The sequence below is a fragment of the Mirounga leonina genome, unplaced genomic scaffold (genome assembly GCF_011800145.1).
Source record: "Mirounga leonina isolate KUSES-001 unplaced genomic scaffold, KU_Mleo_1.0 Mir_173, whole genome shotgun sequence".
In the NCBI taxonomy this organism is placed as follows: domain Eukaryota; kingdom Metazoa; phylum Chordata; class Mammalia; order Carnivora; family Phocidae; genus Mirounga; species Mirounga leonina.
In genome coordinates, this window is record NW_023270447.1 from 76,447,380 (window position 1) to 76,463,141 (window position 15,762).

The following is a 15,762-nucleotide window of genomic DNA, read 5'->3' on the forward strand; positions in this document are numbered from 1 at the left end:
TTCTTTTCCAAACCTTTTGGAGGTCCCGGGCCCCAGAGGCTCAAGATAAGAATACCTGGGCTTCTCACTTCCAGCAGCCTCTCTAGAAGGAAAGCTATCCCCGAAGCTGTCATCCCACACGGGGAACCTGCTTTGCCATGAGGCACAAGGAGGAGCAGCAAACATCCTGTATCTCCTGCCAGAACAAAGCCAGGGAGTCACAGCTTTTCCTTTGCTAACCAGGAACATTCTGGAACATATTTTCTGTGCCCCTGTCTGTTCCAGATATTTTCCTCCGGATAAATTCCTGACAAAATCACAGGGACAAAAGTCACAGGCATCTTGCAGGTGTTTGAAACACAATGTCAAGTTTTTGCCCTTTTTTTTTTTTTTTTTTTTTTGCCTCTGAGCTTCCTGATAAAGCACTGAAGAAGTCTTGGGTTGAACCAGCCACCAGACCGGATAAACAAGCTGGCCTGTCGCTGTTCCTGTTTTCAGCAAGTGGGGAGGGAACTCCCTTGGATCCTGCCCAGGTCTTGGAATTCCGAAGCACACAGACCAGACACCTTTGCACCTGGCTCCCCGCTCAGGCCCCACCCTCCCCTCCTTTCCCCGCCCCTGAGGCCTGGCCAAGCGGGTGCTGCGGCGGCGGCAAAGCGGCCCAGCGCTCCATCCGTGCGCAGCCCAGAGCCGAAGCCAAAAGAGGGCCCTGAGCCCGGCTCCATGAGGACGCTACTGACCATCCTGGCTGCGGGATCCCTGGCAGGTGAGTGCCCATTGCCCTGTGGTCACGCTCCCCACCCCCACGCCCAGGAGGGTTGATCAGCGTTCCACACGCCCGCGTGCACGCGCACACACACACACACACACACACACATGCAATCCCCAGGACGGCCAGTTTCAGTTTCTCCTCCACCAGGGCTGCCCTGGGTGACAAGTTTCCTTGGAGAATTGGGGAATACATCAGGGTATCGGGGAGGATGCAAGGGTCCCTCAGACCTGGCTTCTTCTGGAGACTCAGCTAACCTCAAGACTCGGGGATGCAGCCAGCTGTCTGAACTGGGGTACCAGATGCCCTCACCTCAGTGGGTGGAGAATTGGCTTGCGGGAGGCAGACATCCTTGGACCCCTCGAATAGTTCTGATAGTTGTACCGTCCCTTCCTCTGCTTCTGGCCGGCACTGGCCCAACAAGGGGAGGGGGGAGAAGGACAGATGGACAAACCTTGAGTGCGGCCATTGTTTCTCTCCACGACCCGAAGGGGGCCTCTTCTGACCCCTCACACTAGATCTAAAAGAGCGTTAATTGGGGCGCCTGGGTGGCTCGGTCGGTTAAGAGTCTGCCTTTGGCTCAGGTCATGATTCCAGGGTCCTGGGATCGAGCCCCGCGTAGGGCACCCTGCTCAGTGGGGAGTCTGCTTCTCCCATTCCTTCTGCTGATCCCCCTGCTTGTGTCGCTCTCACTCTCTCTCTCTCTCAAATAATAAATAAAATCTTTAAAAATAAATAAATAAACGAGCATTAACTCTAGGAAACAAACTGAGGGTTGCTTGGCGGGAAGGTGGGTGGGGGATGAGGTAACTGGGTGATGGACATTAAGGAGGGCACTTGAAGTAATGAGCACTGGGTGTTATATGCAACGGCTGAATCACTAAATTCTGCCTCTGAAATTAATAATATAGTATATGCTAATTAAATCTAATTGAAATAAAAAATTTTTTAAAAATAACAGAGCATTTTCTGCCAGAAGGGCCAGGTCTGCTGCATTAAAAGATCTTAAAACATCAGGGCCCTTTTGAAAACAGGACTAAAGGGCATAGCTTCCAAATCCAATAAAGTGGATTTCTTGATTTATAATTATAGAGAACTTTCAGGCAGATATGTGAGATCCCAGATTGGCTCTCTGCTCCTGAGACGTTTCATAAAATTCAGGGAACTTTCGCAGGAAGTGAACGCATAGTCCAGACTGAAGAGCGGGGAGGGATAGCCTCTGCAAGGGCCCTTCTAGCTCAAGTGCAGGATGAAGCCCATAAAGGGCCGAGGCTTCCCAGCCCCCTCTGCTGCTGTCCCCTGTGTCAGCTGGTGGGATCCACAGTGTTTCCAGCTGCTTCCTGGGCCCTTCCAATCTGTTCAACTCCGGTATCAAGCTGGGCATTCCCATCGCACTGGGCCCTTGATGAGTGAGGAAGACTCACCGCATCCCCCAAAGACTCCATTCTGGTTGGAAGTCTTAGAGGCTCTTGACCCTCACAGATGGGGGCCAAGGGGAAACAACCTTAGGAGTTGTTAAGAGCCAAGAAGGTTTTCTGGACCCCAGGTCTCCTCTGCCCCAGCATTCTTAGGCTGATTCTAGAATATTTTGGATTATTTTTGTTTGTTTCCCAACTTGTTGACATAAAATTGTTTTTTTCAAGCAAATATGAAAACTTTCTTTCATAGAGGCTACCAGTCTGTCAGTTTCTAAACAACACATGTGTCCCCAGGATTTCACAATGTAGACTTTCACCCAGGAAGTGCAGAAACAAAGCAGGCTGAGGAATACGTGATAGCTTTAAGGGGGGAAAGGAATGAGCAGGGCAGGAGAGGGAGAGATTTTTTTTTTTAAGATTTTATTTATTTATTAGAGAGAGAGAGCTCAAGCGCAGGGGGTAGGGGGCAGAGGGAGAAAGAGAATCCCAAGCAGATTCTGTACTGAGCACAGAGCCCGATGTAGGGCTTGATCCCAGGACCCTGAGATCATGAACCGAGCCAAAATCAAGAGTCAGATCCTTAACCGACTGAGCCACCCAGGCATCCTAAGGGAGAGATCTTGTTAGCCCTCAATGCCCCCTAAAAGAAGACTCCATCCAAGGTCCACCCACTTCATTTCTGGAAAACAACTTCAGTTCCCTCCTGGAAAATGGTGCCAACCTCCTCCCAGCCTGGGTCCCTTACCTCCCGAGCATGTCTCAGCCCCAGCCACCAGGCTCTCCCACCACAACTAGCCCACCAGGATACTGACCCCAACCAGCAACCTTCTCAATGCCGCCCCTAACCCACCACTTAGTGGTAGTTAAGCCCAGCCCCAGATAGACCCTGGTCTTCTCTCAAATCCCACTTTATCACCCCACCAGAAGCTACCATTCAGTTCTGACCTCAGGTGTACTCCCTCCCTCATCTTAAGACCCAGCCCTGAATCCAGGACCACTCCCTCCAGATCAGACCCCAATTCTGCCCAGACTCAAATCCAAACAAGATGTCGGCCACACCCCAGGGCTCAGTAGCATAGCCATCACATTGGCTAGAGGCAGTAAGACACGCCCTCTCTGACCCCCAAGTCCCCCAGGTCCTGTTCTGGGAGCTCCAGGAAGCCTGGAACACAAACATTTCTATAGCTGTTGGGACTGACCAACTCAGATTCAAAGAGGAGTGTGGCCTTAGGTTTAACCAGTGGATGCACAGCAGGGTCAGGCTATCCAGATACTCTTCCCCATCCCCACAGGTGCCTCCTAAGCCCATGGACCCCTCTTGCAGAAATATTGTATGCGGACTTGGAGTGGGGAATAAATAACTGTCCACTTCCTTACACCTTGGGCCTGTTGGTGGTCATGGCCATGTCCGGGGTGGAGCGAGGCACACACACATCAAAGACATGTGCACACAAGGCCCCAAGGCCTTGACGCAACTGGGTCCGTGCACCTGCTTATTTCCCACCCCAGCCAACCAGGCCCTTCTGAGCATGTTCAGAGCCAGCTGCCGGCTCTGGCCACCATTTTCCTGCAACCCCTCTTCCTTTCCACAGACCAAGCCGGGAGGGCTGAGAGAAGAGTTTTGTAAGTAAAGGCTCCATCTGTAGTTCAAGATTGCTTCGGGGAGAGTGGCCCCTCCCTGGTCCTCTTCTTGGGGCTTTGGTCTTTGCTGCCCCCTCCCCGCCCTATGGGATTCCCCCACGACCAGGCTAGCACCACGATGAGTACTGCGGGCTCTGTCTCATACTAACCGAGACACTAGGCAGGTAAACCTCTCTGAGCCTCTGCTTCTCTTATCCCTAAAATGGGGGTAATGATAGTAACTGCCTCCTCGGGTTGTCAGGAGGGTTTAGTGAAGAGACTTAGCCCAGTGCCTGGCACCTGAAACACATTTCACAGGTGTCGGTGGCCGCTCTTGTCATTAGTCTTTGCCTTTAGGTAAGTCAAATCATCCCCACCTTAGAGATGAAGAAACCAGGTTTCCCAGGGTCGCCCTGCCCGTATGTGGCCTCCGTCAGCACCTCCTGCCCCGGGCAAGTCTGTGCTCTGCCTTCCTCCCGGTGCCAGGCGGGCAGGGACTGGTTCAGCCAACAAAGGGGCTCACAAACGTCCTCTCCAGCCCTGTCTGGAATTATTGACTCTGGGAAAGTTATTCTTTGATGTTTTAGTTGAACAGCCAACGTGTAGTTGAGCGTCCTTCCAATATCCCGTGGGTGAGAACGCCCACTTCAGGTATGTCCAGAAGTGAAGGAGAGATGGTCACAAGTGTCGTCAGGGGCGTGGAATAAAGGCAGCACTCACACGCTGCCGTGGGGACGCAGGATGTATTTACATGAAAAGTCCAGAATAGGAAGATCCAGAGAGCCAGAAAGCAGCTTAGTGGTTGCTTTCAGGCTGGGGGAAGGAAGGAAGGGAGAGGGACTCTTAACAGACACAGGGTTCCTTTTTAGGATGATGTCAACGCTCTGGAATTAGAGAGTGGTAATGGTTTCACAACTTTGTGAATATACTCAGAAACCCCCAATTTGCATGCTTTAAAATGGTGAATTTTGGGCACCTGGGTGGCTCAGTTGGTTAAGAGACTGCCTTCGGCTCAGGTCATGATCCTGGAGTCCCGGGATCGAGTCCCGCATCGGGCTCCCTGCTCAGCGGGGAGTCTGCTTCTCCCTCTGACCCTCCCCGCTCTCATGCTCTCTCTATCTCATTGTCTCTCTCAAATAAATAAATAAAATCTTTAAAAAAAATGGTGAATTTTACAGGCTGCGAATTATAGCTCAATAACAAATTTGAAAAGAAGCGAAGGGGGACAGGGATAGTTGCAGTCTCTGGTGAGGGGGTGCTGGTACTGCCCTCCTCATTGGACGGCTCGTTGGTGGGCTGGGGGCAGGATCCTCGTGCCCATCTGCTCACCCTGCTCCCACTTCCCACAGCTCACATTGCTGAGGACACCTCGGATCTTCTTCAGCACGTAAAATTCCAGTCCAGCAACTTCGAAAACATCCTGACGTGGGACAGCGGGCTGGACAGCGCCCCAGACATTGTCTACAGCGTCGAGTATAAAAAGTAGGCTTCCCCCCACATGACCTTTTCGGACTCTGCTCTGAAACCAGCCCTTCCAAGAAAACCCCCCTCTATCATATGTCCCCACGCCCCGCCCCACCCCCCACCCCCCGTCTGAGGTGACAGAGCCTACACCACTCCTGCCAGACAGAGCTTTGCTCCTTTGTGGCTTCTTTTGCAAAGGGAGGATAAAATAATGGTTAAAGGTGCAGGCTCTGGAGTCAGACTGCCCAGGCTTACCTGCCATCTCTGGCCTTTATAACATGGGGCAATGGGGTAATCTCGCCAAGCCTCAGTTTCCCCACCCATAAAGTAAGGACAGCAAGAGTACCTCCATCATAGGATTGTTAGGTAGATTAAGCAAGACCGTCACGAGTGCTTGTGCCTGGCAGGTAATAAAATCGTTTTATTATTATCGGGGAGACTAGGTCAACAAAGAGTCGTGCCCACCCCCTCAAGCCCCTGCCCCTATTCCTGCCCATCTCTCTTCCTACGCAGAGGAAGAGGTTGGCATGGGCTGAGGGGTCTGCAAACCTGGGTTCCATCGCTGGTCCCGCCACTTCATCCCATGGCAAGTCACTTCCCCTCTCTGAGCCTCAGTTCCCTCATCTGTAAAATAGGTGTAACAGTGCCTGCCTCAAAGTCTTATGGTAACGATGGGCCCAGAATGTGAACTCAGACTGGCTAGGTTCAAGTCCTGGCTCCCCAAATGCATGCTCCAAACACCTGCCCAAATTTTACCTCTTTAAGCCTCAGCTTCCTTATTTGAAAAGGAAGGAGAACCATGTCTGAACCTCACGGGATCATTGTGAGGACTAACAGATCAGCCACATAAGGGGCCTGGGACACAGAATATGCTAAGTAAATATTAGATATCGTGGGGCGCCTGGGTGGCTCAGTTGGTTAAGCGACTGCCTTCGGCTCAGGTCATGATTCTGGAGTCCCGGGATCGAGTCCCACATCAAGCTCCCTGCTCGGCAGGGAGTCTGCTTCTCCCTCTGACCCTCCCCCCCTCATGCTCTCTCTCTCATTCTCTCTCTCTCTCTCAAATAAATAAATAAAATCTTAAAAAAAAATAAAAATAAATAATAAATAAATAAATAAATAAAATCTTTAAAAATAAAAATTAAAAAATATTAGATATCGTTATCATTATTAATAAACCACAGGCCCAGTGCCAGGCTCAATCATTCAAGGTGTGCTCTGGCCCCTCCCATGCCTACAGGTACGGAGAGAGAGAGTGGCTGGCGAAGGAGGGCTGCCAGCGGATCACCCGGAAATCCTGCAACCTGACCATGGAGACAGGCAACTTCATGGAGTTCTATTACGCCCGTGTAACTGCCCTCAGCGCAGGAGGCCGGTCAGCCACCAAGATGACCGACCGGTTCAGCTCACTGCAACACAGTGAGTGGGCGCCCCTCACTGCAGGGGAGGGGCGGGGGGAGGCCCGGAAGGGCAGGGGGCAGTTCTAGATGAGGCTTTCAGGGAAGATCGCCTCAACTAGAGAGCATCCCGTGCGCAGCTGGCTTTCTCCAGCTCCATCCCGGCCTCCCGAGGTCAGTTCACCTTCCTCTGGCCTCTCGACTCCAGCCAAGGGCTCCTAACTCAGTGCCCTACTCCAGCCCTGACTCTTTTCCAATCCTCAGTCTTGGTCTGGGCTTCCACATCACCTCCTAAGGGGGAGTCCCCGCTCTCGGCCCCAGCGACCTCATTTCACGATGTCACCATCTGCTACTCTCTGTCACGGTCAACTGTTCATTGTCTTCGTAGCTCCTATCACCATCCACAGTGAGGGCATCTGCCGGCCTGTATCCCACCTGCCTCCGGGCGGGGGCGTGGAATCCCGCATTCTCAGTCCCTCGCGAAGGGCCTGGCATGGAGGAGATGCCCACTACGTAATTGATGAATGAATGAATATGAGTTGCCAAACTCCCCACACAAGCTGAGTAGGTGGTGATGTTCACTAATGGACTTCACAGCCACGTGGTTTTCTAAGAAAAGAAAAAATTAAATTAAATGAGTTATTTTTTTCTTGGCTTATTCAATTAATACATATCTGGAAAATACAGAAACGCACAAAGAAAAATAAAAGAAGTCCAAAATAACCTGAACACTTAAACATAATCATGGTTACTAGCCACTGTCTCTACTCTTTTGTGACCTGGTTGGCTGGTTGCTTTTCATATAATGCCCTCAGGAACATTTGCCCACATCATTAAGTACTTTTCCACAGCATGACATTTCACGGCTGCAAAATGATCTGTTCTATGGAGGTAGTCTTAATTTACTTCCCCAATTCCCTTTTTGAGGACTTTTAACTCAGTTTTTCAATTTTATAAACAAAACCGAAGTGAACATTCTTCTAGCTCCGATGTTTTCAATTCGGAGGTCAGTGGACCCTTGAGGGATTTTTATAAACTTGCTTCAGGGGGAGTAGGGCTCATGAATCCCCGAAATTGAGTGCAAAATTTTTGTATATGTACATTTTGGGGGAGAGAAGATCCGTAGCATTCATCAAATTCCTAAAAGGGTCTGTAAACCAGTAAAGGTTATTTGGTTATTCAGAAAATCACATCTGGAGAGGTTGAAGTCTCAGACCTGGCCTTTGAGGCCATATCAATAATTTGAGGCACCTCGAACATTACTTAGTTTATATAGCTGAACCCTCAGTCTCCAAAGCTGTCATTGCCAATAGACCAAGGAGAAGGGAGCTCTGGGCAGACTCAAGGTGGGGATTGTGGAGGCAGGGACAAGGGCACCGTTAATCTAGGAGGCCAGTGCCCCTCTCCCTGGGTTCTGCCCACTCACCCTTGGGCACCCCTGTGCCAGCCTTAAACCCAAACACCGGTTGCTTGAAGTACTATTCTCTTTTCACCTGTTTGTTTAGCTGTTGTTTTCAGAAGCATAGCTGGGGTTGGGTGGGAGGAGAGGGGAGGCAGTCAGTCATGTCCCCTGGTCCGGGGCAACCTCAAACACTGCTGGCTGATTCTAGTCTTTTCTTTTTGCTTTTCTCTCTCCCTTTCCCAGCTACCATCAAACCACCTGATGTGACCTGTATCCCCAAGGTGAGATCCATCCAGATGATCATCCATCCCACCTCCACGCCTATCCGCGCAGGGGATGGCCACCGGCTTAGCCTGGAGGATGTCTTCTCTGACCTATTCTACCGCTTAGAGCTCCAGGTCAACCACACCTACCAAATGGTAAATATATGTGCCTCCCTGGTCCTTCCCTGCCTGGGAAACTCATTTCCCTGTCGATTAGATCTGCATTGCTTCAAGTAGAAAGGAGATGTTTTATGTAAATTAGCATTTTCCAAAACACAGCCCTCCCTCTTGTAGATCACACAGACAAGAGCCTGCTAAAGTCTCTGACAAGTCCTGCAAAGCCAAGACTCCAGTTTCAATTTATTGAATACGACTTCTCTCAAATTTCTTGACCAGAGAGACTCCTTTTATTTTGCATAATTTTTTAAAAAGATTTTATTTATTTGACAGAGACAGAGATAGCAAGAGCAGGAATACAAGCAGGGGGAGTGGGAGAGGGAGAAGCAGGCTTCCCGCCGAGCAGGGAGCCCAATGCGGGACTCCATCCCAGGACCCTGGGATCATAACCCGAGCCGAAGGCAGACGCTTAACGACTGAGCCACCCAGGCGCCCTATTATTTTGCATAATTTTTTAACTTTTTTTTTTTTTGCCTAATACCTTATAATACCCTGGAGAGCAACCTCTACTAACATCTTCAGATGTCCACTTTGGAAAATGATGAAATCTATTTCTACTGCTCCAGTTCTTTTTGCTGGGTCTTCACCATTTGCAGGAACTGGATACAGGCAGTGTCTTAAGATCACTAACAATGAAAGGTGGAAGGCAAGGGCATAAATGGCCAAATGTTATACAAGGTATTTCTTTTGTATACAGGAAATATGTGTTTTCTCCCTAGCATATGCCACAGTCCGCAATTCCATTGAATGACTATTCCCACACCCAAGATGTTTATAATCTAGTGGATGGGAAAGGAGCTAAAACAAGAATTCAAATAGCTATAGATAGAGGAAAATAAGGTACTGTGTGGCGTGGAGTAGGGGCAGGGAGGTGGGAGGGGAGATGGCAGCTCAGAGTTCTGGAAAAACTTCCAGATCAGAAAATGTTCTGGTGCCAATACCAACTTCTGTGGCATGTCAAGTAATACAGGCCTATTACATCATTTATTCCTTACCATAACCCTATGAGGTGGGGGCTACCATATCCGTCTTCTGAATGAGAAAACAGAGGCTCAGAGAGGTTAAGGCACTAACTCAAGATTGTTCAGCAAATGATAGCATAGTCAAGATTCAGATCCAGCTCTGTTCACAGCCCACATTTTTCGCTCCCTGGCCTAGACTGCCCCACCATGATCAGAGAGAGAAGCAGGAAAACTTAAAACCTTCCTGGAAAGCACAAAACTGCCCAGGATAGAGACATGCCGACCAGTTTCTCATGCAGAACAGTTTCTCAAAACATGGCCCCAAACCAGTGGCATCAGAATCTCCTGCAGTATTTATTTAAAATTCAGGTGCCTGGGCCTTCTTCCTATCTACTCAATGCAGTTCTGCAGTGGCATCTCTAGGGTCTGAGTGTTTAGTCAGCAACCGGAGTGCTTCTTACCCACCGTGACGTTTGAGACCCGCTGACGTAGGGGAGGCGAGGGAGGGAAGCCTGGGCGGACAGGCTGGGAGGTAGCGGTCTGGGGTGGTGGACAGAGGAAGGTCTATTTATCTCTGTAGTCAGGGGAGCAATTAGAAATTACTGAGCAGGGCAAGTCCCTTTCACACTGTCTATTAGTAAATATTTGGGCTTTAGTGAATATCTTATTTACAAGTTAATTCAGTTTGTGGTCAGAGAACACACTCTGCATGATTGCAGTTCTACATTTATGGCCCATCTTGGTGAGTGTTCCACATGCACTGAAAAGAAAGTGTGTCTTAGGCGCCTGGGTGGCTCAGTTGGTTAAGCGACTACCTTCGGCTCAGGTCATGATCCTGGAGTCCCAGGATCGAGTCCCGCATCGGGCTCCCTGCTCCGCAGGGATCCTGCTTCTCCCTCTGACCTTCCCCCCTCTCATGTGCTCTCTGTCTCTCTCATTCTCTCTGTCTCAGATAAATAAATAAAATCTTTAAAAAAAAAAAAAAGAAAGTGTGTCTTACAGTTGTTTGGCGGAGCGCTCTATAAATAACCATTCGATAAAGGTGGCTAATCGTGTGACTCAGATCTTCTGTATCTTTCCTGATTTGGGGAAGAGCTATCGTTCTTTTCATTGCTGAGAGTATTAAAATCTCCAACTAGGACTGTGGATTTGTCTCTTTTCCCCTCTAATTCTTTGCAGATTTGCTTCATGCCTTTTGAAACTCTGTCCTCAAACACATACACATTTCTAACTATTACAGCCTCCTGATAAATTGACCCTTTTATCATTATGAAATGTTTTTTTTTTCTCTAGTATTATTCTTTGTACTGAAGTCTACTTCACATGTTATTCATAGAGCTACTCCAGCCTTCTCACACTTACAGTCTGCCTGGTATGTCTTTTTTTATTTTTAAGACTATATTTATTTATTTATTTGAGAGAGGGTGCACGCGCGTGAGAGGGAGAGAGCACAAGCGGGGGTGTGCGGGGCAGAGGGAGAGGGAGAAGCAGACTCCTTGCTGAGCGGGGCACCAACGGACAGATGTGGGGCTCAATCCCAGGACCCTGGGATCATGACCTGAGCCAAAGGCAGACGCTTAACCAGCTGAGCCACCCAGGCATTCCTGCCTGGCATATCTTCTTACCTCCATTTATTGTCGCTCTAATTGTGTCTTATATTTAAAGTGCATCTCTTGAAGACAGCATTCTGACATCTCTGCCCTTTTTTTTAAAAGATTTTATTTATTTATTTGACAGAGAGAGACACGGCGAGAGAGGGAACACAAGCAGGGGAAGTGGGAGAGGGAGAAGCAGGCTTCCTGCTGAGCAGGGACCCCAATGCGGGGCTCGATCCCAGGACCCCAGGACCATGACCTGAGCCGAAGGCAGATGCTTAATGACTGAGTCACGCAGGCCCCCATCTCTGCCCTTTTTTTGAGATATAATTCACATACCATAAAATCCTCCCTTTTAAAGTGTAGAGCTCCATGGTTTTTAGTACATGCAAAAAGTTGTGTGACCATCACCGCTATTCTCCTTATGCTATTAATCTGCTTTCAAGTTCTCTGACTCTTCTCTCAACTCCAATCTGCTACTAAGACCATTCAAGTGGGATTTTTATTTCAGATATTATATTTTTCAGTTCTAAAGTTTCCAATTTTCCTGGTTTCTACATCCTAGTGAGATTTCCTAGTCGTTCATTATGAGCACATTTTCTTTTGCTTCCTTGAGCATATTTACACTAGCTGCTTGAAAATCATTGTCTGGGGGTGCCTGAGTGGCTCAGTCAGTTAAGCAGTTAAGCCTCTGCCTTCAGTCAGGTCATGATCTCAGGGTCCCGGGATCAAGCCCCTCATTGGGCTCCCTGCTGAGCTCCCTGCTTCTCCCTACCCCTGCTGCTCCCTCTGCCACTCCCCCCACTTCTGCTCTCTTAATCTCACTCTCTCTCAAATAAATAAATAAATAAATAAAACCTTAAAAAGAGAGAGAGAAAAATCATTGTCTGCTAATTCCAGTACTTTGGTCATCTTAGAGTAGGCCGCCATTGATTGTCTTTTCTCCTGAATATGGATCACGTTTTTTCTTACTTTGCATGTCTAACAATTTTAGAATGTATCCTAGATGTTGCGAATGGTATAGTGGAGGGAATCTGGATTCTGTTCTATTCCTCCAAAGAGTTTTGTTTTGTTTTGTTTTGTTTTAGCAGACAGGTAATTTGGCTGAACTTCAAACTCCAAAATCTCCGTCCCATTCTTTCACCTTTACCTGGGCTGCTTGGAGTTTGCCCTACTCGCTTCAGGGGCCAGGCAGGGATTTGGGCCAAGTTTATACTCAGAACTTGGGCCTCTGTCTCTGTGGATCTCTCCTATCTGCCATCTCTCCCCTCACTTTCTAGCTGTTAGGATTGCCCGGAACTCTGTCTCCTTATTATTCATACCAGTAAGATTACAAGGTTTCTATTTAGGTTTAAGCCATCAAACAAGGTGAAAGCCTGCTTTTAAGCTAAAAGACATTTTAAAAGATGAGAAATTCACCCAGTGAATTTCCCTGCTTCCTTTCTCTGGTATCTGCCTGTTTTTGCTTGCTCTCCAATGCCGACAGGTGGTTTGGCCAGAGTTTATAGTTGTTGCTTTAGGGAGGTTGGTCCAAAGAAGCTATAAATTGCCGGGAGCAAAAAGAGGACAGGCCAAATGTGAAAATGAAAGAGAGATCACGGTAGAAAGTTAGGGCCTACTGCAATGTTAGGGGCTGGAAATCACTGGGCCTGAAGCAGGCCAGAGGCAGTAAAACATCTGGGGAAGGAGGAATCTTGGGACCTGGCAACTCTGCTGGACTTGTGTCACACGATCTTTAACGTGTGCACCTTCAACCGTATGAGTTACACAAAACAATAAGTTGCAAATCTGTTTATACACTTCTTCACCCACTTACACCCCTCCTCGAAAAATAAAAATAACCCTAAACTCTGGCTTCCATGTACCTGGAAAGGGGAAGACGTAGCTGAAATGCACAGAACTAAAGAAAAAAATTCTTAGTTTTTGAACACCCAAGAACACAGCTTCTGGCCCTTTAAAGGAAGGTTTATGGATCATTAAAGGCCAATTAGAAACAAGGGATATGAGAGGGGCTTTGTCAAAAATGGCTTCAAGCTCTGGGTCTTGAATCCTGGAACAAGAAAGACACTATGAACAGAGGTAGGGAATCACACACAGATGCAGGTTTGGGGTTTGGGAAGGAGCGGGACCCAGACTTCTGGAAGAGATCAATACATTTGGACATGCTGAGTTAGACTTGCCCACGAGGTGCCATCCAACACCGAGCTGGAAGTGCACGTCCAACTTGACAGCTCTTGCTAAGTTTGGGAGTTTTCTACACATTGGTGATCTCAGGAGCCATGGGTCCAGATAGTCCAGATACTCTCCAGTGAGAGAGTAAGTGGAGAGAGAAAAAACTGGATGAAGAGCAAATCTTGCAGAACAACAGAATTGAGGCCCTGAGACCAATGAGAAGTAGGATGAGAACCAGATGGTGGAACAAGGCAGCCAAGGGAGGAGTTCAAGGTCAAGAGGTTAGAGACACACCAGAAGGCAAGAGTTTAAAAAGGAGCTCCGGCAGAAGGATCAGCAACTGCAAAGGAGCAAGGTCTTGCTTCAGCGGGCAAGATGTGGTAGGAAGAGCAGGTGTTTGGCATTGCTGGAGCCCAAAGCGCCAGGTGGTCCATAGAGAGAGGTAAGTGGACAGGGAGGCAGGGACCGGGATTTTATCCCATGATATGGGCCGAGCCATGAAAATATTTAAATAGGGGGGTGCCTGGGTGGCTCAGCTGGTTAAGCGACTGCCTTCGGCTCAGGTCATGATCCTGGAGTCCCGGGATCGAGTCCCGCATCGGGCTCCCTGCTCGGCAGGGAGTCTGCTTCTCCCTCTGACCCTCCTCCCTCTCATGCTCTCTCTCATTCTCTCTGTCTCAAATAAATAAGTAAAATCTTTAAAAATATATATTTAAATAGGGGAGCATTGGAATTATACTGATCTTTTAGAAATATCACTTGGGCACCAGGATGAATATGGAGGTGGACAGGGACAAAACCAGAGACAAGTGACCAATAAGGAAGCCCCTGCAAGGGTCCATGCTCAAGGTGTTGAGGCCCAGTTAAGGCAGAAGCGATGAGGAAGGCCAGAGAGGGATGGATAGTCCAGGGTTTTTGATGTTGGATAAAGAAGGAGGAGGAGGAAAAAAACTAGAAGGAGGGATAATGATGATGTTGGTGATGATGGTGGTGATGGTGCAGAGGGTAGGGGAACAGGAACAGAGCATTACGGACTGACCCACCAGTTCTTGGTTTGGGTAGCTGGTGGCACCATTGTACTGAGTGTTGCGACCCAGGCAGAGGTGTGCACAGGCTTGCTTGGGCTCCGGGTGGCGACTGGTGCCTAAGAGGAGTCACTCTGGCTTCTCTGTCAAATTCAGCACCTTGGAGGGAAGCAGAGAGACTACGAGTTCACTGGCCTGACCCCTGACACAGAGTTCCTTGGGACCATCATGATTTTTGTTCCAACCTGGTTCAAAGAGAGCGCCCCCTACGTGTGCCGAGTGAAGACGCTACCAGGTAAATTCAGCGGAAACCAGAGGGAGGCGGGACTCCTGAATTCAAATTTCGTCTCTGTGCTCTCTTCCCTGTAACCGAGGTGAGGTTTGGCGGTGCTCACGCAACTGCAGGATTATTAGTGTTACCGAAGTCGTCTTAGTTAATCCATCATTGAGTTAGCTGATGGGTTATCATTAAACACGTTTAATGCCCCCCTCCAGCCTGCTGGGTTTCCTCTCCCTGGCCAGCTTCCTGTGTTCCCTAGCAAAGCAAATTCGCTTTATTAACCCAGGGGAGATATCCTGGGGAATAATCTGCAGAAGGGAAAGCAGAGAAGATAAAAGTTTCCCTCAGTATCTCCCAAAGTGAAAGAATAGTAGCAGTGATGAGAACTAGCATTTCTTTTTGGGTTTTTTTTTAAGATTTTATTTATTTATTTGAGAGAGAGGGAGAGAGAGAGAGCACAGAGGGAGAGGGAGAAGCAGACTTGCCACCTAACAGAGAGCCCGACGTGGGGCTCAATCCCAGGACCCTGAGATCATGATCCGAGCCTAAGGCAGGCACTTAACTGACAGAGGCACCCAGGCGCCCCGAAAACTAGCATTTCTGAAGTCCTAACCAGGGACCAGGCACCACAAAGCACAATCCTCATGAGCCATCTACAAGACAGGTGCGATTATCACTTTGTTTCACTGAGGGAACCGAGATTCAGGGTGGTTAAGTAACTTGCACAAGGGCATGCAGGTGGCGAAGGATAGAACTAGGCTGAATTCAGGAGCCCATGTTCTCAACACGGCGCTATTATAGAAATCATTTTGAGTCAGCGGCCCAGGGAGATGGTGCCCCATGCTCCCTTTCTCTAGCACACTGAAACTCGACTCTCATGTTAAGCATCATGATATTTTTATTAGTGTTCATGTTCACAGAGATAGAAATGTTGTAATGCTCAGAGCTGCAAGTTTAGAAGATGAAAGTGATGGTAGTGGGTTGGATGGATTTGGAAAAAAGAGTCTCCTCCTTAGTCATCAGCTTCAGAGTAATGATGTCAGTAGGTGATTTCTGTTTTGATGAACAGAGGCAAGGTGGCCGCTAGAGGCTGGGCCCGAGGGTAAACTGCACCTCGGTAGAATCATCGCATAGGTTCTGGTCCTCGGTGTTGTTCAGAAACTCAACTCACCAGTCACCCCAAGAACCCACAAGAGACTGATTTCTCCAGCCGAGTCCCAGTGCATTAATTTTCAGGGG

General features: G+C 48.7%; 1 protein-coding gene across 1 annotated transcript in view; it reads left to right on the forward strand.

Moving 5' to 3' along the window:
- The first annotated feature begins 513 nt into the window (after positions 1 to 513).
- IL22RA1 (interleukin 22 receptor subunit alpha 1) overlaps positions 514 to 15,762 on the forward strand; it is a 21,232-nt gene continuing 5,983 nt past the window's right edge. Inside the window, exons 1-5 of the mRNA XM_035019487.1 lie at positions 514 to 745; positions 5,136 to 5,268; positions 6,491 to 6,669; positions 8,293 to 8,468; positions 14,400 to 14,538. Of these exons, the coding sequence (XP_034875378.1) occupies positions 703 to 745; positions 5,136 to 5,268; positions 6,491 to 6,669; positions 8,293 to 8,468; positions 14,400 to 14,538 (670 nt within the window). The 5' untranslated portion in view covers positions 514 to 702. The remainder of the gene's footprint in view (positions 746 to 5,135; positions 5,269 to 6,490; positions 6,670 to 8,292; positions 8,469 to 14,399; positions 14,539 to 15,762) is intronic.